Raw genomic sequence first — 18,906 nt, forward strand, 5'->3', positions numbered from 1 at the left:
TAAAAAAAAAAAAAAAAAAAAGAATTTCTTGAATCATCAGGGCTTGGGCTCGGTATGCTTACATCTCTCTCTCTCTCTCTCTCTCTCTCTCTCTCTCATTATCTAATGAAATGATCTAATTCCCTTTATATGTGATTTGGTTTTTTTCATTGATCTAATTGCCCTCTATATATGATTTGGTTTTATTGCATCTTATTAGTGTGCTTTCCTAGACTATAATATACAATCCACCCCCATCTCATTAAAAAAAAAATTACATAAAGAAGACAAGCAGCCGTTCGCAAGCAAAAACAGGCATTTGCATTTTGACAAAGTTGTTGACTAAAGACGCGGTGTTTTAAGTGCTAAAGGTGTCATCCAGATTTGGGACACATAATGATATGGCCCATGGGGGACCTCCGCACCTGTGAGCTTTGTGTGAGTTTGGAGTCATCCACGGCGTACGCGTAATTATTAGAGGAATGAAAATTGGCATAATCAAAACATTTCACAAAAACCCATCTTTCCTACTTCCTACGTCCTACTTCCTACTTCCAACTCACTTCCAACCACCTCTCTCCTAATTGATTATTAATGTGATCATTAATATATTAATGTATATTTCAACTTTGAAACCAAAAGTGGGAAAATGAATATGCTGATGTATGCACGAGTGTATACGTAGTTGAGCTGGAATTTTTGTTATCATTTTGTTTAGGGTAAACTTCACTTCTCTCTCCTGAACTAAGACGAAATATCAATTGAATCCATTACCTTTATAAAAATATCACTTCGCTCTCCTATAAGAAAAAGATGCTATCTAACAGCCCCAACTATTAAGTCAAGTTAATTTTTTCATAATCCCCAAAATACCCCCTATTTGTATAATACCTAATCTACCCCTTACTTTCCCACCCTCATCCTCATCCTCTGAAAAACTGTGAATGAGAGGAGCTCCTTGAAAGGGCTTCTAAAGAAGACGATGGGAAGATCTCCTTGCTGTGAGAAGCAAGGACTGAAGAAAGGACCTTGGAATCCTGAAGAAGACGAGATCCTCGTTGAATACATCAAGACCAACGGACATGGAAGTTGGAGATCTCTTCCTAAGCTCACAGGTTAGCAATTTTTTTCCCCTTTTGGGGATTCCTTTCTTTTTATCCTCCTCTAGTTTCGACTTCTCTTGAACTGCTATGTACAACATCTCACTGCATTCTTTAGCTATTGACACTGTTTTCATTCTTCTTCTTCTTCTTCTCTCTCTCTTATTGGGATGTTGTGATCCTTTGATTCTGGTTTAACTCTATTTCTGCATCTTCTTTCCTTTTCTTATTACCATTCCCTAAAATGACACTTTTTTCCTCATGAAGGCCAAGAGTTACACTATTATTGGAGAATAAAGAACAATTATAGTAGCAATTTTGATTCGATTTTAAATAACTTGCACTAGAAAACACATTACGTTTAATGAACTCTTATCATTTTCTAATTTTGCTGTTACCAATGTTGAGAATCATTTACCATATTAAACATATGAATAACCCTATAATATTTAGAATACAATAATCATAAAAGATATTTAACCATGGGTATAGTCCCTAAACCAAGATCAATAAAATACTCTATTCATAGATCTTAAAATACATAACCATATAGATTTACCATATCTATAATAATCAATAGAACATCCATGAGATGAACCATAAATGGGAATAGAGAAGTACCTGTGAGCATAGATCATAGACCTCTATCATATATGATTAAACATTACTCCTATGAAAATGACAATGACGAACTACGCAAGTGGAGTCTTTCTACTGAGATCTTCTGCAGCCTTTTACTCTAGGGTTTCCTTTCTTTCTATGCACTTGCTCTTGTGAGAAAGTTGTGCTCCCAAAACCAATAAGGCATTAAAGTAATGGCTGCAGGGACCATAAGTATTCTATTTATAATAGAATCCCTAAAACTCTATTCTACTCTCACAATGGAAAGAACTATGAGTTTTCTAATCAGAATGAGTCTATAATTGCTTGGGCCTAATGGATCAATCGGTATCAGTTAAGCCCACATAAAAATCCTAATAATCTTCTACTTGTGCTATACTGATACTGATGTCTTTCTATTGACAACTGATCAAATAATCTCATGACTGAACACCACTCAAATAAACTTTGATTTAATCAATAATCTCTATTGTTGAACAATAGTAGAAAATACACCTCAATATACGGCATATAACTATCTAATGTTATAAATAATAGAAAACTATCAATCCAAATCGCCTGGAAACATATATATAAGGAATTGATATCATACCTGTGATCACATAAAATATATATTTTCTTATAGGTCCTTTCTTGATCTAAAGATCATTCTACCTTGAAAACCTCACAAGTAGTAAACTTTGATATTAATCAATACTTAGGCAAACTGTCATTTTCTTGAATTAATATCTTACTTTGGCATACCGCCATAGCTAACCATCATTTTCATAGATTTAGGTTAAATACCCCCATAAATCACAAACTTTGACAAACTTCCTGTGGTTAATCACCATTACCATGGATTTATGTTAAATACTATCATAAATCATAAACTTTGGTTAAATATTGTCATACATCATAAATTCTAACGAAATATCGTCAATTACCTGAACTTATCGTCAATTACTTTGGTTAAGCACTGTCACTAAATCTTAGCAGGCACAGCCTTTAAACTTTGACTTTTGCCACCACGATATCTTTGGTTAAATGAGATCATAAAACTCCCACTAACCAATGCTATAAAATATGGCTCTTGAGCACTTTGTCGATAAACTTGGATGACATCACCTTTGGACAAATGTCACATTTACTTTGAAAAACACACAATTGAACTGAATGTACCACTTTGGTGGGTTTTACTCATTTATATCATGTTTTTCATATTTGAGATAAATATATGTACAGAAGTGTATGCTTTAATGTATTTCTTAAACAACCAAGGACAACACAAACAAATGAAACATAAATGTACATAAATAATTTAAAAAACGAAATTTAAGATAAAAGCAATTCAAAATTACTCCAAAGTCATTATAAACTTAATAGGACAACAAAATTATTCATGTTTCTCTTCAGTTGTGCTTTGATCAATAACACCTATTTGGGTTCCCTGAGAGCTAAAACCAGATCAAGTAACCCTAAAAATCTCAGATATGAAACATATACACTAAATAATCGGGTTAAAAAATTTAACATGTACATCTAGCAAATAAACTACACAATAAATATACATCTAGCAGATAAAACATACAAGAGTCACAACCGTAACTACATTCCTATCCTTTGGGCTAAGAATACACTGGCTCTCTTGTAAATCCAAATTTACTGTAAAAATACTATTATTTTTATCACATATGGCTTAGAAGCCTCTAAGTTATAGTCCTTTCTATATATGTATTTTCTTTAACTTGGGTGACATCATCTTTGGGTAAATGTCACCAACTTTGTTGCGTTTGAAAAAACTATGAAAAAATAGGATGTGTCATTTTGGTGGATTCCACCCAATCTTTTTATAACTTCCTAGAAATATACTGTGCAGCATAAACTGTGTAGAAGCTCACACCCATTTTAATTCTAACATATTTATCCATCATAGGGTGTTTCAAACAAAACATACAAGTACAAAATGACATGAATATAAATTTTCTATATATTTCAATCATAAATAATTTTTCAATATCATGATAATAATAAATCAATGCAAAACTTAAAATAGTTCTTTTGCATGAAAAATAATATAGTACACTAAATTTATTCTCCCACTAATTACCTAGTATACTGACATTTTACTAGCAATATCCTCCCACTGGCAACCTAGTATACCGAATTTATCCTTCCACTAGTCGAGCCACATATAACAGCTTAAGATCCATAATTTTATCCTTCCACTTGGTTCGATCAGCCATAAATTAATCAATTTATTGGAGAACACAATTCATTAAATGTGATATACATATAAATTTGTTCACATAAGCCCAAAAACAAAAGAAAACCCAACATTTATCAATTAATGTTTATAAATAGGTTTTTAAAGAACAATGACAGTGTTTAAGAACTTGGTATTGGATTGATCAAAACCGATACTAATCCAACCCAACCAATCCGAATTGATCTAATCGAAATATAAAAATAATATATTAAATAAATCTATTAACTATGGTCATAGTCATGAAACACTCATCCACCCTATTACCATTGATCAACTGTCTAATACCTTTTAGGACAAAAATCTTTGCTTTAAAAGCATAATACTAAACTATTGATTTGGTTTTCTTAGTATAGAAAACTAGGTCTTTGAGGCATATGAAGACCTAATATTCTCAAGCCACTTTTAAAGACATTCAGTTTAATGGTTCAACTCAAGGAAGAATAATCCATTCAATATTTAATTAATGTATGTAACATCAATAAAATTAAAATCAATATTATATTACTAACCATTAAACAAAACCAGAGTGTCAACCGAAGTACATTCTCAACCTTTGAGTTTGAAATGCACTGGTCCACTAAAAAAACTACAATGACCGTGGGAGCTCTTTAACTTCAAAAATTATTACCACTTTTAGGTGAATAGCAACCTCTAGGTTACGGTCTGCCTATAGTATATTTATTTTTATGCTTATCTTTGATAATTTCATATTTGGGCAAGTATTACCTAATTCTTACTAATAATTTTCTGTATTTTTGAAAATAAGACAAAAACTTTGAGTTGCAAACTTATTGCAGTAACCTTGGATTTGACCACTTTGGTGGGTTCTATCCATTCCACTACAACAGTTTACAATTACATTTGGAAGCTTAAATTTGTGGGTTATTTGAACATGAACTAAATATCAATTTACACGTAAAAAACATAAGCATATAACTATTAACAAAATAAATATTACAATGTTCAATTGTCAATTACTTCAAGAGTATCAACCGGAACTACATTCCTGACCTTTGGGTCTGAAACATACTGGTCCACTCAAGTTTCTACTATTACTGTGAGACTTCTTTTAAATTTTGAAAAGTACCGCCATCTTTGGATGGACAACATCTTCTAGGTTGAGAAATCCCTATTCTATTTTTCACTTACTTTAACTTTAACTTTTCTTTGATAATGTCACCTTTGGATGAACATTAGCAATCTTGCTACTGACCATTATTCTTTATCTTTTCAAACAAAGAAGACATTTGATTTGTATTCTATTACAATACGATTGAACTTTACCACTTTGGTAGATTCCATCAAATCTTACTGCAATAGTCTACAAATTCATTCCGACAACTAAAAGTAGGATTGTTTAAGCATGAATAAAAAAAAATATTCATTAAAAAAAGCATGAACTATCATTACCAAGAATAAATAAGTTCATATTCTGATATGCAAGTAATGTATGGGTTGATTTTCTTTTATTTCTTCCAATTAATAAGAAAATTATGAAGAATCATTAAACACCCATACTTGTAACTTATACAAAACAGATCGTAAAATTTGATCAAAACAAGGTTCATAATAAATCAAAACGAAGAGCACAAAAAATTAGACTCAACGCAAAAAATCAGGGTGAAAAATTCTTCACCGTTTGCCCGTATGAATCATTTGAAGTTACAGAAAAAAATGGATCAAAATCAATATAGTTTGCCCAAACCAACCGGTTCGCCCAAGTGGTCTAATCTGGTTCAGGCATATTAGTTATGAGTCAAAAATCTGGGTCAAACCTGATTGTCTTCGGGTCGGATATCTGGGTTAAAATTCGGGTAAAATGGCCAACCTTTGATCGAGTCAGACAGGTTGGTCATGAGTTGATCCACTACACCTCCAAGTCAACTCAGTAGGATTTTCGAGTTGACCCGACGATGACTCACTGCCTTCTTTTTTTTTAAATAATTTTTTTCTCTCTCCTCCGGTAGTCGATTTTCAATGACACGTGCCAGTGCGTCCAGAGGTTTTCAGTGACTTGTGATATATCGCTACGACCGTCTTCTCTTCTTCTACAACTTTTGTGATGAAATTTTTTCGATCCGAAACTTTTAAGTGATGGTAAAATTAAGATTTCTATGATTTGAGACCCAAACCTTACACAAAATCAATTTTTCTTTGATCTTTCTTGATTCTAAAACTATAAGGCTTGGCTCTGATACCATTTGTTGGGAATCCTTTACCATATTAAATATATGAATAATCCTATAGTATTTAGAATACAAGAATCATAAAAGATATTCAACCATGGGTATAGTCCCTAAACCAAGATCAATAAAGTACTCTATTCATAGATATTAAAATACATAATCATATAGATTTACCATATCTATAATAATCAATGAGATATCCATGACATGAACCATAAATAGAAATAGAGTATCTATGAGCATAGATCATGGACCTCTGTCCCATGTGATTAAACATTACTCCTATAAAGATGATAATGATGAACTATCCAAGTGGAGTCATTCTACTGAGATCTTCTGCAGCCTCTCACTTTAAGGTTTCCTTTCTTTCTATGCACTTGCTCTTGTGAGAAAGCCATGCTCTCAAAACCAATAAGGCATTAAAGTAATGGCTGTAGGGACCATCAGTATTTTATTTATAATAGAATCCCTAAAACCCTATTCTACTCTCATAATGGAAAGAGTTAGGAGTTTTCTAATCAGAGTGGATCTATAATTACTTGGGCCCAATGGATCAACCGGTATCAGTTAAGCCCACATAAAAATCTTAACAACCAAAAGAAAAAAAAGAGGATGAGCTGGGAACCAGGCATGAACATTAATGATCATAGTAGAGTAATTATTGTTTTTGTTTTCTTTTCCATATGGACTGCTTCTGGTTGCAGATTACACAGTTCCATTTTTTGCTGCTCTTCTTCTGCTGCTTCACCTGAGTCTCCGTTTTCAATCACGCAATTAATCCATCACAATAGCAATAAAACAAACAACAGACAAGAGAAAGAGAGAGTGCCTGCATCGTCGAGCATTGGCAACATTGAACAACGATGAAGATCGTCGACATTGCAGGGCCGAGAAGTGAATAACAACTTTCTCAATTTAGGGCTCCGCTCCTCTCACTCACGAATATTCATAGGATGAGGGTGAGGTGGGAAAGAAGGGGGTAGATTAGGTATTACACAAATAGGGGGTATTTTAAGGATTATGAAAAAACTAATTTGACTTAACAGCCGGAACTAACAGTTGGGGGTTGTTATATAACATCTTTTTCTTGTAAGGGAGGAAAGTGATATTTTTGCAAAGGTGATGGATCCAGTTGATATTTCGTCTTAGTTTAGGAAAGAAGAGTGAAGTTTACCTTTTTTTTTTTTTATATGAAAAGTACACTAACAACCTCTTTCTCTCTTTTCCTTACATGAAATAGTTTTATTACCTTAAATGAAACTATTATGTTGCAATGCATGATGTGCTCCTTTATGTTGCTTCTTCATAACCCTCTTTTATTGTTTGATTGTTTTCTCACCCTAATCGACCCAATGAGGTGCAAGAAAAAATTTTGTGTATGGTGCCTAAAGCTTGTGGTATGAAGTTCAAGGCATCACTCCCCTATCACATGCAACAGGACATGCATTTTTCATGAAAATAAGTGTCTGGCACTTGTGGGTGGTTGTCTTGGCCCCTTCTTGGGTCTGGCCCTACAGTGAACAATTTCTAATGCAATATAAATATATATCATGTGACAAATAAGGATGGCAATTTTCATGTGAAGGTAATATATATAGCATTTTGGTCATTTACAATGTTTTTGGCTTTTAGCTCCCCCAAAAGTAGTTGGTCATGTAGACTTAGAAAATAGAACGAAAAACAATTGAAAGCAATTAAATAACTAAAAGTACAAATAATAATAATAAAAAAAGAAGACAAATACATCAAGTAGTATACGATAGAATTTTCTGCCAAAAAAATATGTATGATAGAATTTAGCTCCCAAGTTTGATAGATGGACAATTTTTTTTTTTCTTTTGACAAAATTAATGGGCAATGTAGAATGTTCTATTTATCAAACGGGTAGAGTTGCATGTCTTGTAACCTTCCATGTGGCACAATTATGAGAATCATATTAGATGATCTTCCAATGTGGACTATGCAAAAAATTATGAGAATCATATTAGATGATCTTCTACTGTGGACTATGCAAAAAATCTTTTGCAATTACCTAATAAGCCCCAACTTTCTAAACATTTGGATTTTACTCTATGATGGCCTTGAAGAATATTCTAACATTCCTTCCGTTCGATTGGGAATAACGCGAGCATTTCTGAATACTCAAAGTTTCATATCCGAGGCGAGTTTTCAAGGAACTGCTTGAGTTTTAGCAAAATCCACTCTACAGGGTCATATTGATTGGTTGAAAGGCTAGAAATAAAACGTTTATAGGTTCTGGGACCAAGACTCTTTAATGTTTGTTGGTTTTAGTCTATTTATTTTATCATCAGTCTTGGTCCACGGTCAATAATTAGGCCAAAATTAAGTTCCTACATGTGTAATAGCCTCCATTCGATTTTCATTGGTCAAGTAATAGTCTATGTCATTTAAGTTGATTTTGTCATTTTATACTATAATTGGATGAAGAAATTGACCAATAACTTGTGTTGTGTTTGATATGTATTTTTGGAATAGATTCTCGTTTACAACGTATATTGAAATCCAGTTCTCCTCCATTTTGTTGTTTAAGAATATGTTATAATCCTAAAATCTATTTTAAACACATATATCATCCAAGATTTTTTTATTTTTTAAAACCAAAATCAAAACCATCTAGTAAGGGAATTGCTCGATTTTGTATTGGTATTCCAATTTTGTTCGGTGGATGTTATTTGATTTGGTCTCAAAATTGGTACCCTTTGATATATACTCTAATTTGCTGAAGACTAATTAATGGCATATTCTATATGCTCTTATGATTAAAGTTGAAAATTATTCCGGACGAATGAGGAATGTTATTTGCTTGCTTTTATTCTCATTCCCCAATAGAGGGTTAAATATGTCATCTCAAGGGAGATAAACTCAAAAAGGTGCTAGTGTACACTATCCTCCTAAACATTATTCATTTATCCTTTATTGATAACCAAAAAATACAAACTAGCAAGTATTAGTAAATGGGCACAATTGTTTCATTATGCACTATTGATTTGATGTATAAGATATCAATATATTAGACGATGTGTTAATTCCTCTCCTCTCTTTTCTCAGTTGAATCAAATTTTCTCTCCATAAATGAAGAATCATATTTGCTTGCTTCATGTGACAAGGGATTTTTTTTTTGGATGAATGTATTCAAGGGAACTCAAATCATCTGCCGTGAGTAGTGAATGACAGTAAAGTCCAATGGCTGGAAAGTCCCTAACATACATTTCAACCGCTAGATTCTTACTATCGCTCAGTCTTCCACAGAGTGAGCGATTATTATCTGTAGTGAGTGCGGTGGTACGATGAGCATCGGATGATCGAAAGGATTCGAACACATACTCCAAAATCATTTTGATCATTTGATGTTCATTGCACCACTGCCCTCACTACATGTGATGTTTTTATGGATTTTAGAGTGTTAAAAGGACTATACTTGATATATAATGGTTTCATAAGAAAGTAGAGTTGACTGAACCTCTGGTCAACAAAAAAAAATTAATAATCTTATCAGGATTAAAGCGTACTTCCACTTCCTACTCCCAATCTGCATCTTTTTCTTGTGACCCACGATAAATCGATGACCATAACCTGGAACGGACGTGAGACGTTACGTCATCACTATTGACAGAAATCTATTTCCTTCTTTCCTTCTCAGGTTTCATTGCAAGCCACAGCTTACTTCTCCCCCATTAACATCTTACTTTCCCCTAACGCCGTTTAAATCTTAACGGAGTAAATAAATTAAGTAAAATATTAATAAAAAATTCCAATAATAATAAATAAATAAAAGGAAAATTAAAATTTCCACGAAAGTTCTAGTCGCCTAGTGATCCCAAGGCTTTTCTTTCCCTCCTATTTAAGCAACCCTTCTTCCTCCCCAATTTAACAGGACACCTCCACGACCACTGAAGTAGCGAAAGAAAATCTCCTAATCCTAAAATTTCTGAAAGTTCTAAGACCAGACCAGAGAATCTTCTATGTCTGCATCACTACTCGGCTCTCGAATCATTCCTGGAACAACCAACAATTGCAGGTGCCATCACCGCAAGAGCTACAACAGCAAAACCATAATGTCCGCCTGCGTCGACAACTCCTGCTACGATTCTGAAATAACCCAGGTCGTCGATCGTTTTCTTGACAATCACGTTAACTTCTCCAGACCCAATTTCCCAGATCTCGTCACTTGTTCTCCTCTCACTCATCAAGAACAGAACACCTCTGCCTCCATCGACGGCGGTGTAGACAGGGATGATGAGATGTGGTTGAACATCCGAGAAGAAGCTCATAGCGATGTGGAGCAAGAACCCATCTTGTCTGGCTACTATTTCTGCTCGATTCTAGCCCATGATTCTCTGGAGAAAGCCCTAGCGACACATTTGGCGACAAAATTAAGCAATTCCGCTCTGCCTTGTATTACCCTAGTTGAGATCTTCTCCGGCGTCTTCAAGGAGGACCCAGAGATCAGGAAAGCGATCCGGGACGATCTCAGAGCGGCCAAGGATCGTGACCCGGCATGTATCAGTTACGTCCATTGCCTTCTCAATTTCAAGGGCTTCCAGGCCTGTCAGGCTCATAGGGTAGCCCATAAGCTATGGTCTCAGGGTCGGAACGTGTTGGCCCTGTTAATTCAGAACCGGGTCTCTGAGGTTTTCGCTGTGGATATCCACCCCGGTGCTAAGATCGGGCGGGGCATTTTACTGGACCATGCAACCGGAGTCGTGATCGGCGAGACGGCGGTGGTGGGTGACAATGTATCCATCCTTCATAATGTAACCTTAGGAGGTACAGGCAAGCAATCTGGGGATAGACACCCTAAGATCGGGGATGGGGTTTTGGTGGGTGCAGGGACTCATATTTTGGGTAATGTTCGGGTCGGTGAAGGGGCAAAGATCGGTGCCGGGTCAGTGGTGCTGAAGGAAGTACCCGCTGGGACCACAGCTGTCGGAAACCCGGCCAGATTGCTTGGATGCAAGGAGAACCCAATTAAGTTAAATAAGCTCCCTAGTTTCACCATGGATCACACCTCTTTTATAAGTGACTGGTCTGGTTATGTAATATAGGGAGGGAAATAAGGGTATGTATCTTGTTAATTTGTCTGCGAGAATGAAGTTCTTGGCATAGGTTTAAAATTTCGGATTTCGACAACATTTCAGTCTCTGTCCTGTTTTTATCTTATGCTCTTATTGTATAATGGATGTTCTCTACATAGGTTCAAAATTTCGGGTTTTGACCCTCTTTTCGATGCACATTATATAATAACTTGAAAAACCATTTATGTAGAAACTCAAAACCTTTTCCATTGTTTATGGCTGTGAAGTTCTCTTTCATTATTTTTGGATGTCTATAGTTCTATTTTTTGGCTAATTTTTGAACTTTGAAGTTTCAACTTCAACTATCCCTAAAGTGTGTTATTTTTCCACTAAAACTAAGGGCCCGTTTGAAAACGTTTCAAAAAATGCGTTTTTACCGTTTGTGAGTTCAAAATCGGCAGAAACAGAACAAAAAACGTTTGATAAACTATTTCATTTTACTTATTTTCAGAAATAGAAATAGAAATTTCTACCTATTTATGGTTTAAGAAATGACCCAGGCGAAACAAGTAGAACTTGTTTTGTCGTTTCTGAAAACGACTCGTGGCCATTCTTTAGCTGGTTACTATCGACTTTTAGAAACATGACTTATCAAATACCTTCAATTTCATTTCAATTTCTAGAAACGGAAATTTATGATTCTGCCATTTCTTGAAACAGAAACGATAGAAACATTATCAAACGGGCCCTACGAATTCTATAGGAGCTAGTTCTTTGATTGAAAATTCTTACAGATGATTTTTTTCTTTCTTCTCAAATGGATGATTTTTGTCAAGAATGAAAAAGTCAGAAATCCAATAAATGTCAGTGTGATACTTGACAATTGTTCTCTCATCTCTCCTACAAATGGGGAAGAAAATATGGAAGGAAAAATGGCCCTTTTGACAAGTTTGGTAGAGTGCTTCATGCTCATTGTGCCACGTGGAATAAGGTTTTAGTACATGGTATCAATGATAATAACGGTCTTTGATATAATGTTGATATTGATATGGATTGACTGTATCAATTGTATTGGTCGATTTCAATAAAAAATCAATTTTCTAATTATATCAATCAATATGTATCAATATCGGTATATTGTTTGGATTAGTTCTTACACCCTCTCCCCACCCCTCTTCCCCAAAAAAAAAATAAAAAAATAAAAAAATAAATCAAATTAGTCACACCTCAAATTTTAAGCCTAATTTAATCAAATGTGCCCTAATTATTGGCCTACATCCTGGCCATGCACAACTATGGTATGATCACCACCATGCACTCTCCCATAATCTTGATTTAAACTGTTAACTTGGCAAACCATGTTTAGACTAAAATTTCAAATGTGATCTGGGGACCTTGGGTCTACCTATCAACAAACTTTACTTCTCATTCGATCTACCACATGGCAGAAATTTATCCACCTTGATAAACTTATCATGGCAGACTATTTGAATAACTTTACCCATAAAATATAGAATTATTGAAAGCTCAATTATTTATTTTAATCACCTGATCAATAGTAAAATTATTTCATTATGATTTGCTGGTCATGGATTCAACTCAGGGAACAACCTTTCTATGAAGTGGAGGTGAGACTATGTCAATTATAAGTTTATAACCCTCCTCAGACCTCACAAAGGTGTGAGTCTCGTGCGCCATACGAAATCACCACCAAGATTCAAATTTCTTTGGGAATGGGTCCCCATGACTTAGTTTAGTTGAACAACAAAACTACTCCCAATTTATTGGCTTAAAAAATCAATTCAGTAAGTATACTTGTGTTTAATTTTCAAATTGTTTCATGAAAATTATGTGCTGAATATCAATGTGAAACTTCAAAGGCTGCCCTTCTCGAAGAGAAATAGGGCATAAAATAATCCATTTGGTCAAGGTTAAACCTGTGGTTAGATGCATAAAATAATCAAAGAATTAAGTTTGAGAGTCTGGTCAAAATTTTGGATAGCCATTATTCTTTGGAAAAAAATTTTGAGAAGCCCAATAACAAACTTGCAGCTGCTGCCCATTAGCAATCTGATACAGGCCTATGAGCTTTACCCCATTTTGTTAGAGAATGTGATCCATTGGATTGGCCCATTAAAGGTTGAAAGGCCCAAATGCTAGAAGGTTCTACAGTTCCCCTTAGGGTGTCAATGGGCCGGACCCGACCCAGCCCAAGCCTAAGGTCTTTTAACTTAACCCAAGCCCAGCCAAGCCCTAGGTTGGGCTGGGAGCCTGGGATATCTCAGCCCAGGCCCAACCCTGTCGGGTTCGGCCCAACCCAACCCAACCCAGCCTTGATGGACCCTGATTGGGTCGGGTTTAACCCAATCCAGTCCAACCCAATACTATCAATTACTTAGTTGCTTGATCTTGATGCATTGTAGAGGCCAAAGACCAAAGTTTTCGTATATACAATTGTGGAAAATAAAATACTTTTTTCTATAAGTACCAATTAATAATTATTATAACATATTTATATGATTATATATTTAATATACATGGTTGGATTGGGTTGGGTTGAGACCTCAACCCAGGTCCATCCCAACGCCACCTCGGGCCTGAAAATCTAAGCCCTAACCCACTGTATGGGTTAAAATCTCCGCCCAAATCTTGTTCAGGCTTAGGGCGGGATGAGGCTGGTTCTCGTTCACCGGGCTTTTTTTGGTTCTCCTTATCCGCACCCCGCAAACGAGCGCGCCTGAAGCCAAAATTTTGAATTCGACACAGCCAGAAAAGCTATAGGGTAGAGCCGCGAGGCCCGCGACCGCAAGTGCGAGGTCATCAGTGCATCACTTCCTCACCTCAGCTTAGCTTCAGGTACCACCACTCTTCCCTGTTTCAGTAACCTAGAGGAGCTCTTCAATTTCTGAATTTCTCCCGTTCGATTGCTGTAATATAGCCGAGGATCTGAAGAAGACGGCAGCCATAGGTTCAAAATTTCCAGCATTCCCCAGGAAAATGTTAGAAAAGGGCTTTCCAGCAACCGAACGAACTGAGACAAAGGCATTGACGTAGGTGAAAGGCGAATTCAAGGACGTTAGCAATGGTGCTTAGGAGTGAGAGAGTGCGTTTCAACCAGAATAAAGAGTACGAGACAGAAATTACGGAGCTCAAGATGTTGGTGGAGGAGAAAAATACAGAAGGTAATACTCTGTTACGATTCTATATCAGCTTATGGGGGCTGATTCCACATTGGTTTCCTATGAGAATTGATGTGGGTTGATATGGTCTTGGTCCCCTCACCTTGTATGCTGGTTTATGGGGTTGAGTTCTTCACCAAGCCTTGATTTGGGTTCCTTCGTTGTCTACCAAGGGTGACATGACTTCATGCTTAAATTGAAAAACATAAAAATTGATCCAACTGCTTTATATCCTAACTGAAGTGATGAGGTCTTTCATTTCTTATATTTTTTTTTGATGATTTTTTCTGGGTTTTATTATTCAGGAATACAGTTCAGGAGATTCAGCGACTCCTGATATTCCTGATGACATGCTTCTCAAAGACTTGAATCCTTGTTTGACACCTTATTTTGCCATGACAAAGTCTAAAGTAACATACATCGTCTTATTCAAACTTCTTTTCAGCATTCAGAATTTCATTCAAGTCTGGTTAAATTTCCTTTTGTAGTCCTCTACTCCCCCTTATAATTAGGGAACTGAAATGATTTCATTTAGGAGCTTGAGATGATGGGTTGTGAATCTCCAAACGAGGAGCAGTTGTTTAGAAGCGTGGAATGATAACTCCTTAGTGTCTCATCAGGAGAAACTGTCCAAGAGCTCTGAGTGTTGCCAAAGACCAAGTTTGAGGAGTGCAGCTGGAACTGTGGCGCGCAGGTTGGATGAGAATAAATATATTAATGGAAAGCTAATGTATCAAAAGCATTTTTTTGAATGTGAGTTGCCATTGGCTCAAGTTGCACTCCAAATACCATTTCCTTCTCCCTTCTCTCTAAATAGTTTGTTTATTTGGTTTGTTGCAGTAATCTGTAATGACATAGTAGGAATTAATGGGCTTTACTTATATCTCATCAAAATAAACCTGATGGTGTATTGTAATCAACTAATGTCGGGCATTGCTCTAATTGCAATTGGTTGGAGACTCAGAATTGACCAATGAGAAAAAGTCACCAGAAAGGTTGCTTAAGATCATCCAATTATCTTGACATTGTTTCTCAGTTGGGACCTTAATTTATGTATTTGCTATATGTAAGCTTTAGCTCTTGATATGCAATAGAGTAGGGTTTACTGCATATATCAGGCAAACGAGGTCAGACATTTTTTTGCTTTTAAAGTTTTGATTATTAGTTTTATATATGTCGGGATGAGAAATTGTGTGGCTGTTACTCAGTGAATTAAATGGAGACTAGCTGTGCTTGTTTGTGAAGATACTTATCGACGTTTCTGAATGTTTGGTAAAATGGTCTTCTATGAAGTATTAAATCCTCATTCTTATTACAGAAGTTTTCATTACAGTCATATTAGGATTTCAATGCATTTGAAGGAAACATAGTGGAGTCCAAAATTGTCCTTCAAAAAAATAAGTCATTTGTGTCAAGCTTGCTTGTGGACAATCTCCATGGCTTGGTGCCTTATTTTCATTGAAGAACTTGAAGCAGCTTGGGTCATTAGATCTTTCTTATGGCAAACTCTAAAAAGGTTGGCCCTTCCTTCCAGGTTCAGTTTGATGTGCAACCAACATATATGGTATACTAATATTATAAGGTTGATATTCAATACTTCTTGCATGCCCCAATGATGGGGAAGGTAGATATATGCTGGTCCTTGAGGTACAGGATGTGCTGCTTGAGTAAGCAGCATTGCTACTCTCTTGGAGCATTCAACAGTGCCAGTATTCAGATTTTAGAGCCTAAGATCGGCATTTTTGTAAGTCTATTGAGGTAGTATTACTATGGTTGTTGGATGTATCCTGTTTTGGGGAAATTTTGGATGCTATGGTACTACTATGATGCAGTGGGTTCATCAGCTTTGGAAAATTAAAAAGGGAAGGTACCAAAGATCAATTGTTCAGAAGCCTCGGGGCATGTAAATATTTCATCTTCTTCAGTTTAGTATATCGATGTCTAATGTTTGCTTCAATTTTCTAGTTTCAGTATAGTACACAGAATACTGCAGTAATGAATTTGTTTTGGAAGATTTTAGGTGGCTTAATCAGTTTCAAGGCACTAAACAAGGGATAACTAGTACAGGGAAACAAGGAACATGGTCAAAATACATAGCTTGGTACTTTGGGAACTTGAATATCTTTATAAGGTGTGATGTGGGGTTTATTGAAAATTAAAGTAGATAGCTACTTTGAAACGCATATTTTTGAATTAATGACCACTTAAAAACGATTTGATTAGACTTCCTAACTGAGGCGTGGAATCAATGAATACTGATCTATGTAATTGATGAAGGTGACCTTATTAGGGCACCATGTTAATCCTTTCTGGTGAACTACATTCATTGCCCAAGGACATATGTGTAGTCATCAATTAAATTCTAGATTACCATATGTGTAGACTGTAGTCCTCTCACACTAATGTTACAATTATCTTTCCTTATATGTCGGATATGATGCATATTTTACGATACAATAATTAATTTATCTTTCTCTTGTTTGAATTTTAAAAAAAATTATCTTTCCTTTTGGTGGTGATTCAAAATGCAGAATCAATGGTTCATCTGTGTGTGAATTCTTGTGATAAAAGATGGATCTTAACCTAATGCTCTTTAGACAGATTTTTTGTCTTTGTTTTAATTGCTCTTTAGACAGATTGGATATTTTAGTTTATACCAAGATCTTCAGTGATAAAAATATATGGTTTTGCTGCCATGATTGACTATATCTTGAATATTTGGATAGATAAATCCAAAGAATCTTGCTCAGGAAAAGACTCATGCTTCGGCTGCTTTGCACATCTTTGGCCTTTTCTGTTATTTTTCAGTTAGGCTATGTTTGGTAGCAATAAAGAGAAGAAAAGAAAAGGAAAAAAAAAAGAGGCACGAAAATTGAACTATTTTCTTGGTTTAAAAAATTCTCATTGTATTTGGTATGTCCTGAACTAAGAGCAGATTCTTTTTTTGAATTTCAAAATTCACCATAAAGTTTTCTTTTGTTGTAAAAAAAAAAAAATGTTTTGCTTAAAACATAAGAAAATAATAATTAAAAAAATTTTCTTTTCTTTCCTATCTTTTATTGATAGTTAAACAGACAAATTTTTTTTTTCTTTGCTTCTCTAAGGCTATGTTTGGTAGCCAAGAAAAGAAAAGAAAAAAAAAAGGAAAAAGTACATTTTTTGTACTTGGTATGTGTAGGAACGCAACCCTAAAACGATGCAGAAGATAATGGAAAAACAGAACAAACAATGCACACAGATTTTACGAGGTTCGGCAAGGTTGCCTACGTCCCCGGTGAGATGAGATCCTGCTTCACTATCAATGGAGAATATGGTTACAACGCTCTTCCTCACACCTCTCCGTATTGCTTGCATTACAGAGAAAGTAACCCTCGCTACAAATATATAGCGGAAAAAAAACCCTAATCCGGATCAAATTACAATTGCCACTCTAATCCGGATTAAACTACAATTGCCCTCAAATAAAAAAATTCGAGCGGGGGGCTGCGCCCCCCTACACCCCCTGCTGTGCAGGGGGGCCTCCTGCCCCCTTGCAACCCCCACGGCCCGCTAACCGGCTAGCGGGACTGCCGTCCTGGCTGTGTAGGTGCTGCACCAGTACTCCCTAGATTAAACTGCGACGGAATACAAGACATCATACACCAACAGTATGTCTTTACCCAAGAGAAGATTCTCCTTTTTAAATTCAAAATTCTTCTTGGGAATTGTGAAGTTTTCTTTTGCTCCTTCAAAAAAATTATGGGCAAAAATACAAGAAAACATGAAAACAAAATAAGACAAAAATGAATGATTACACAATGATTACTTATGTGTCTATCTCTCTCTTAAAATTCAAAAATTTTTGAATTTTTTACTTTTCTTCTGTTGGTAATTAAACATACATTCTCTTTTTATCTTTTCACCATTTCTTTTCTTTTCATCTCTTCTCTTCTCTTCTCTTTTCTTTTCTAGATTATTTTTTCTTTTCTTTTTTTCTCTTGGCTACGAAACATAGCCTAAATGATGATTTCATGAAAATTTTTATAATGCTCAAAGCCAGTGATGACCGATGACCAATGACTGATGACCGATGAATACTTTTCCATTATTCAGTATATCTAATAGGCGCCCTTCACTGTACTATACACTGAAGATCTCAACAATCTTGAATTTCAATATAAAATTTGACAAGGTGAAAATCCAGAACACTTTTCGATTCTAGTTAAAACTGTCACATCATTCTATTGCTAGGCAAATTTTTTTGTAAATCAAGGAAGTCAATCTTGATAGGCCGTGAAGTGGCATTTTTCCTTGATAAGAGATTTTTCACTTTTTTTTTAAATAAAAAAATGAAAGAAATTCCACTTAAAATAGGTGATGCATTATTTGAACTTGGTGCCTGGACCAGTTTTGACGCAAAGGGCCCAAGAACTTTGTTCTGCATTCTCTACCTTTAATACTTTTTCGTGGAAGTACTGAAGTGTGATTTGAAAAGTTCTTTAATCTTCAATTATATTTTTTGGGGATGGAATTTAGTATATACTCTCCACTATTGTTGAGCCAATGTCTTTCCATCTC

At 35.4% G+C, this 18,906-nt stretch overlaps 1 protein-coding gene and 1 long non-coding RNA gene across 3 annotated transcripts; both read left to right on the top strand.

Annotated features, from left to right (window-relative positions):
• The first annotated feature begins 10,009 nt into the window (after positions 1-10,009).
• On the top strand, positions 10,010-11,357 carry LOC122058058 (serine acetyltransferase 1, chloroplastic-like). Its single transcript, XM_042620481.1, has one exon. The coding sequence runs from the start codon at positions 10,118-10,120 to the stop codon at positions 11,198-11,200; it is 1,083 nt and encodes a 360-aa protein (XP_042476415.1). The 5' UTR covers positions 10,010-10,117; the 3' UTR covers positions 11,201-11,357.
• A 2,536-nt stretch (positions 11,358-13,893) lies between these two features.
• Positions 13,894-15,353, top strand: LOC122061147. Of its 2 annotated transcripts, XR_006134569.1 has the most exons (4): positions 13,894-14,026; positions 14,109-14,352; positions 14,655-14,759; positions 14,885-15,353. It is a non-coding gene; the product is annotated as an uncharacterized LOC122061147 (long non-coding RNA). The 2 variants fall into 2 exon arrangements; XR_006134566.1 differs by having other exon boundaries at positions 13,899-14,352.
• The last annotated feature ends 3,553 nt before the right edge of the window (positions 15,354-18,906 follow it).

The sequence above is a fragment of the Macadamia integrifolia genome, chromosome 2, assembly GCF_013358625.1.
Source record: "Macadamia integrifolia cultivar HAES 741 chromosome 2, SCU_Mint_v3, whole genome shotgun sequence".
NCBI classification, from domain to species: domain Eukaryota; kingdom Viridiplantae; phylum Streptophyta; class Magnoliopsida; order Proteales; family Proteaceae; genus Macadamia; species Macadamia integrifolia.

Excerpts from the sequence above, each read along its gene's own strand:
- LOC122058058 (XM_042620481.1), top strand. The coding sequence starts at position 10,118 with ATGTCTGCATCACTACTCGGCTCTCGAATCATTCCTGGAACAACCAAC.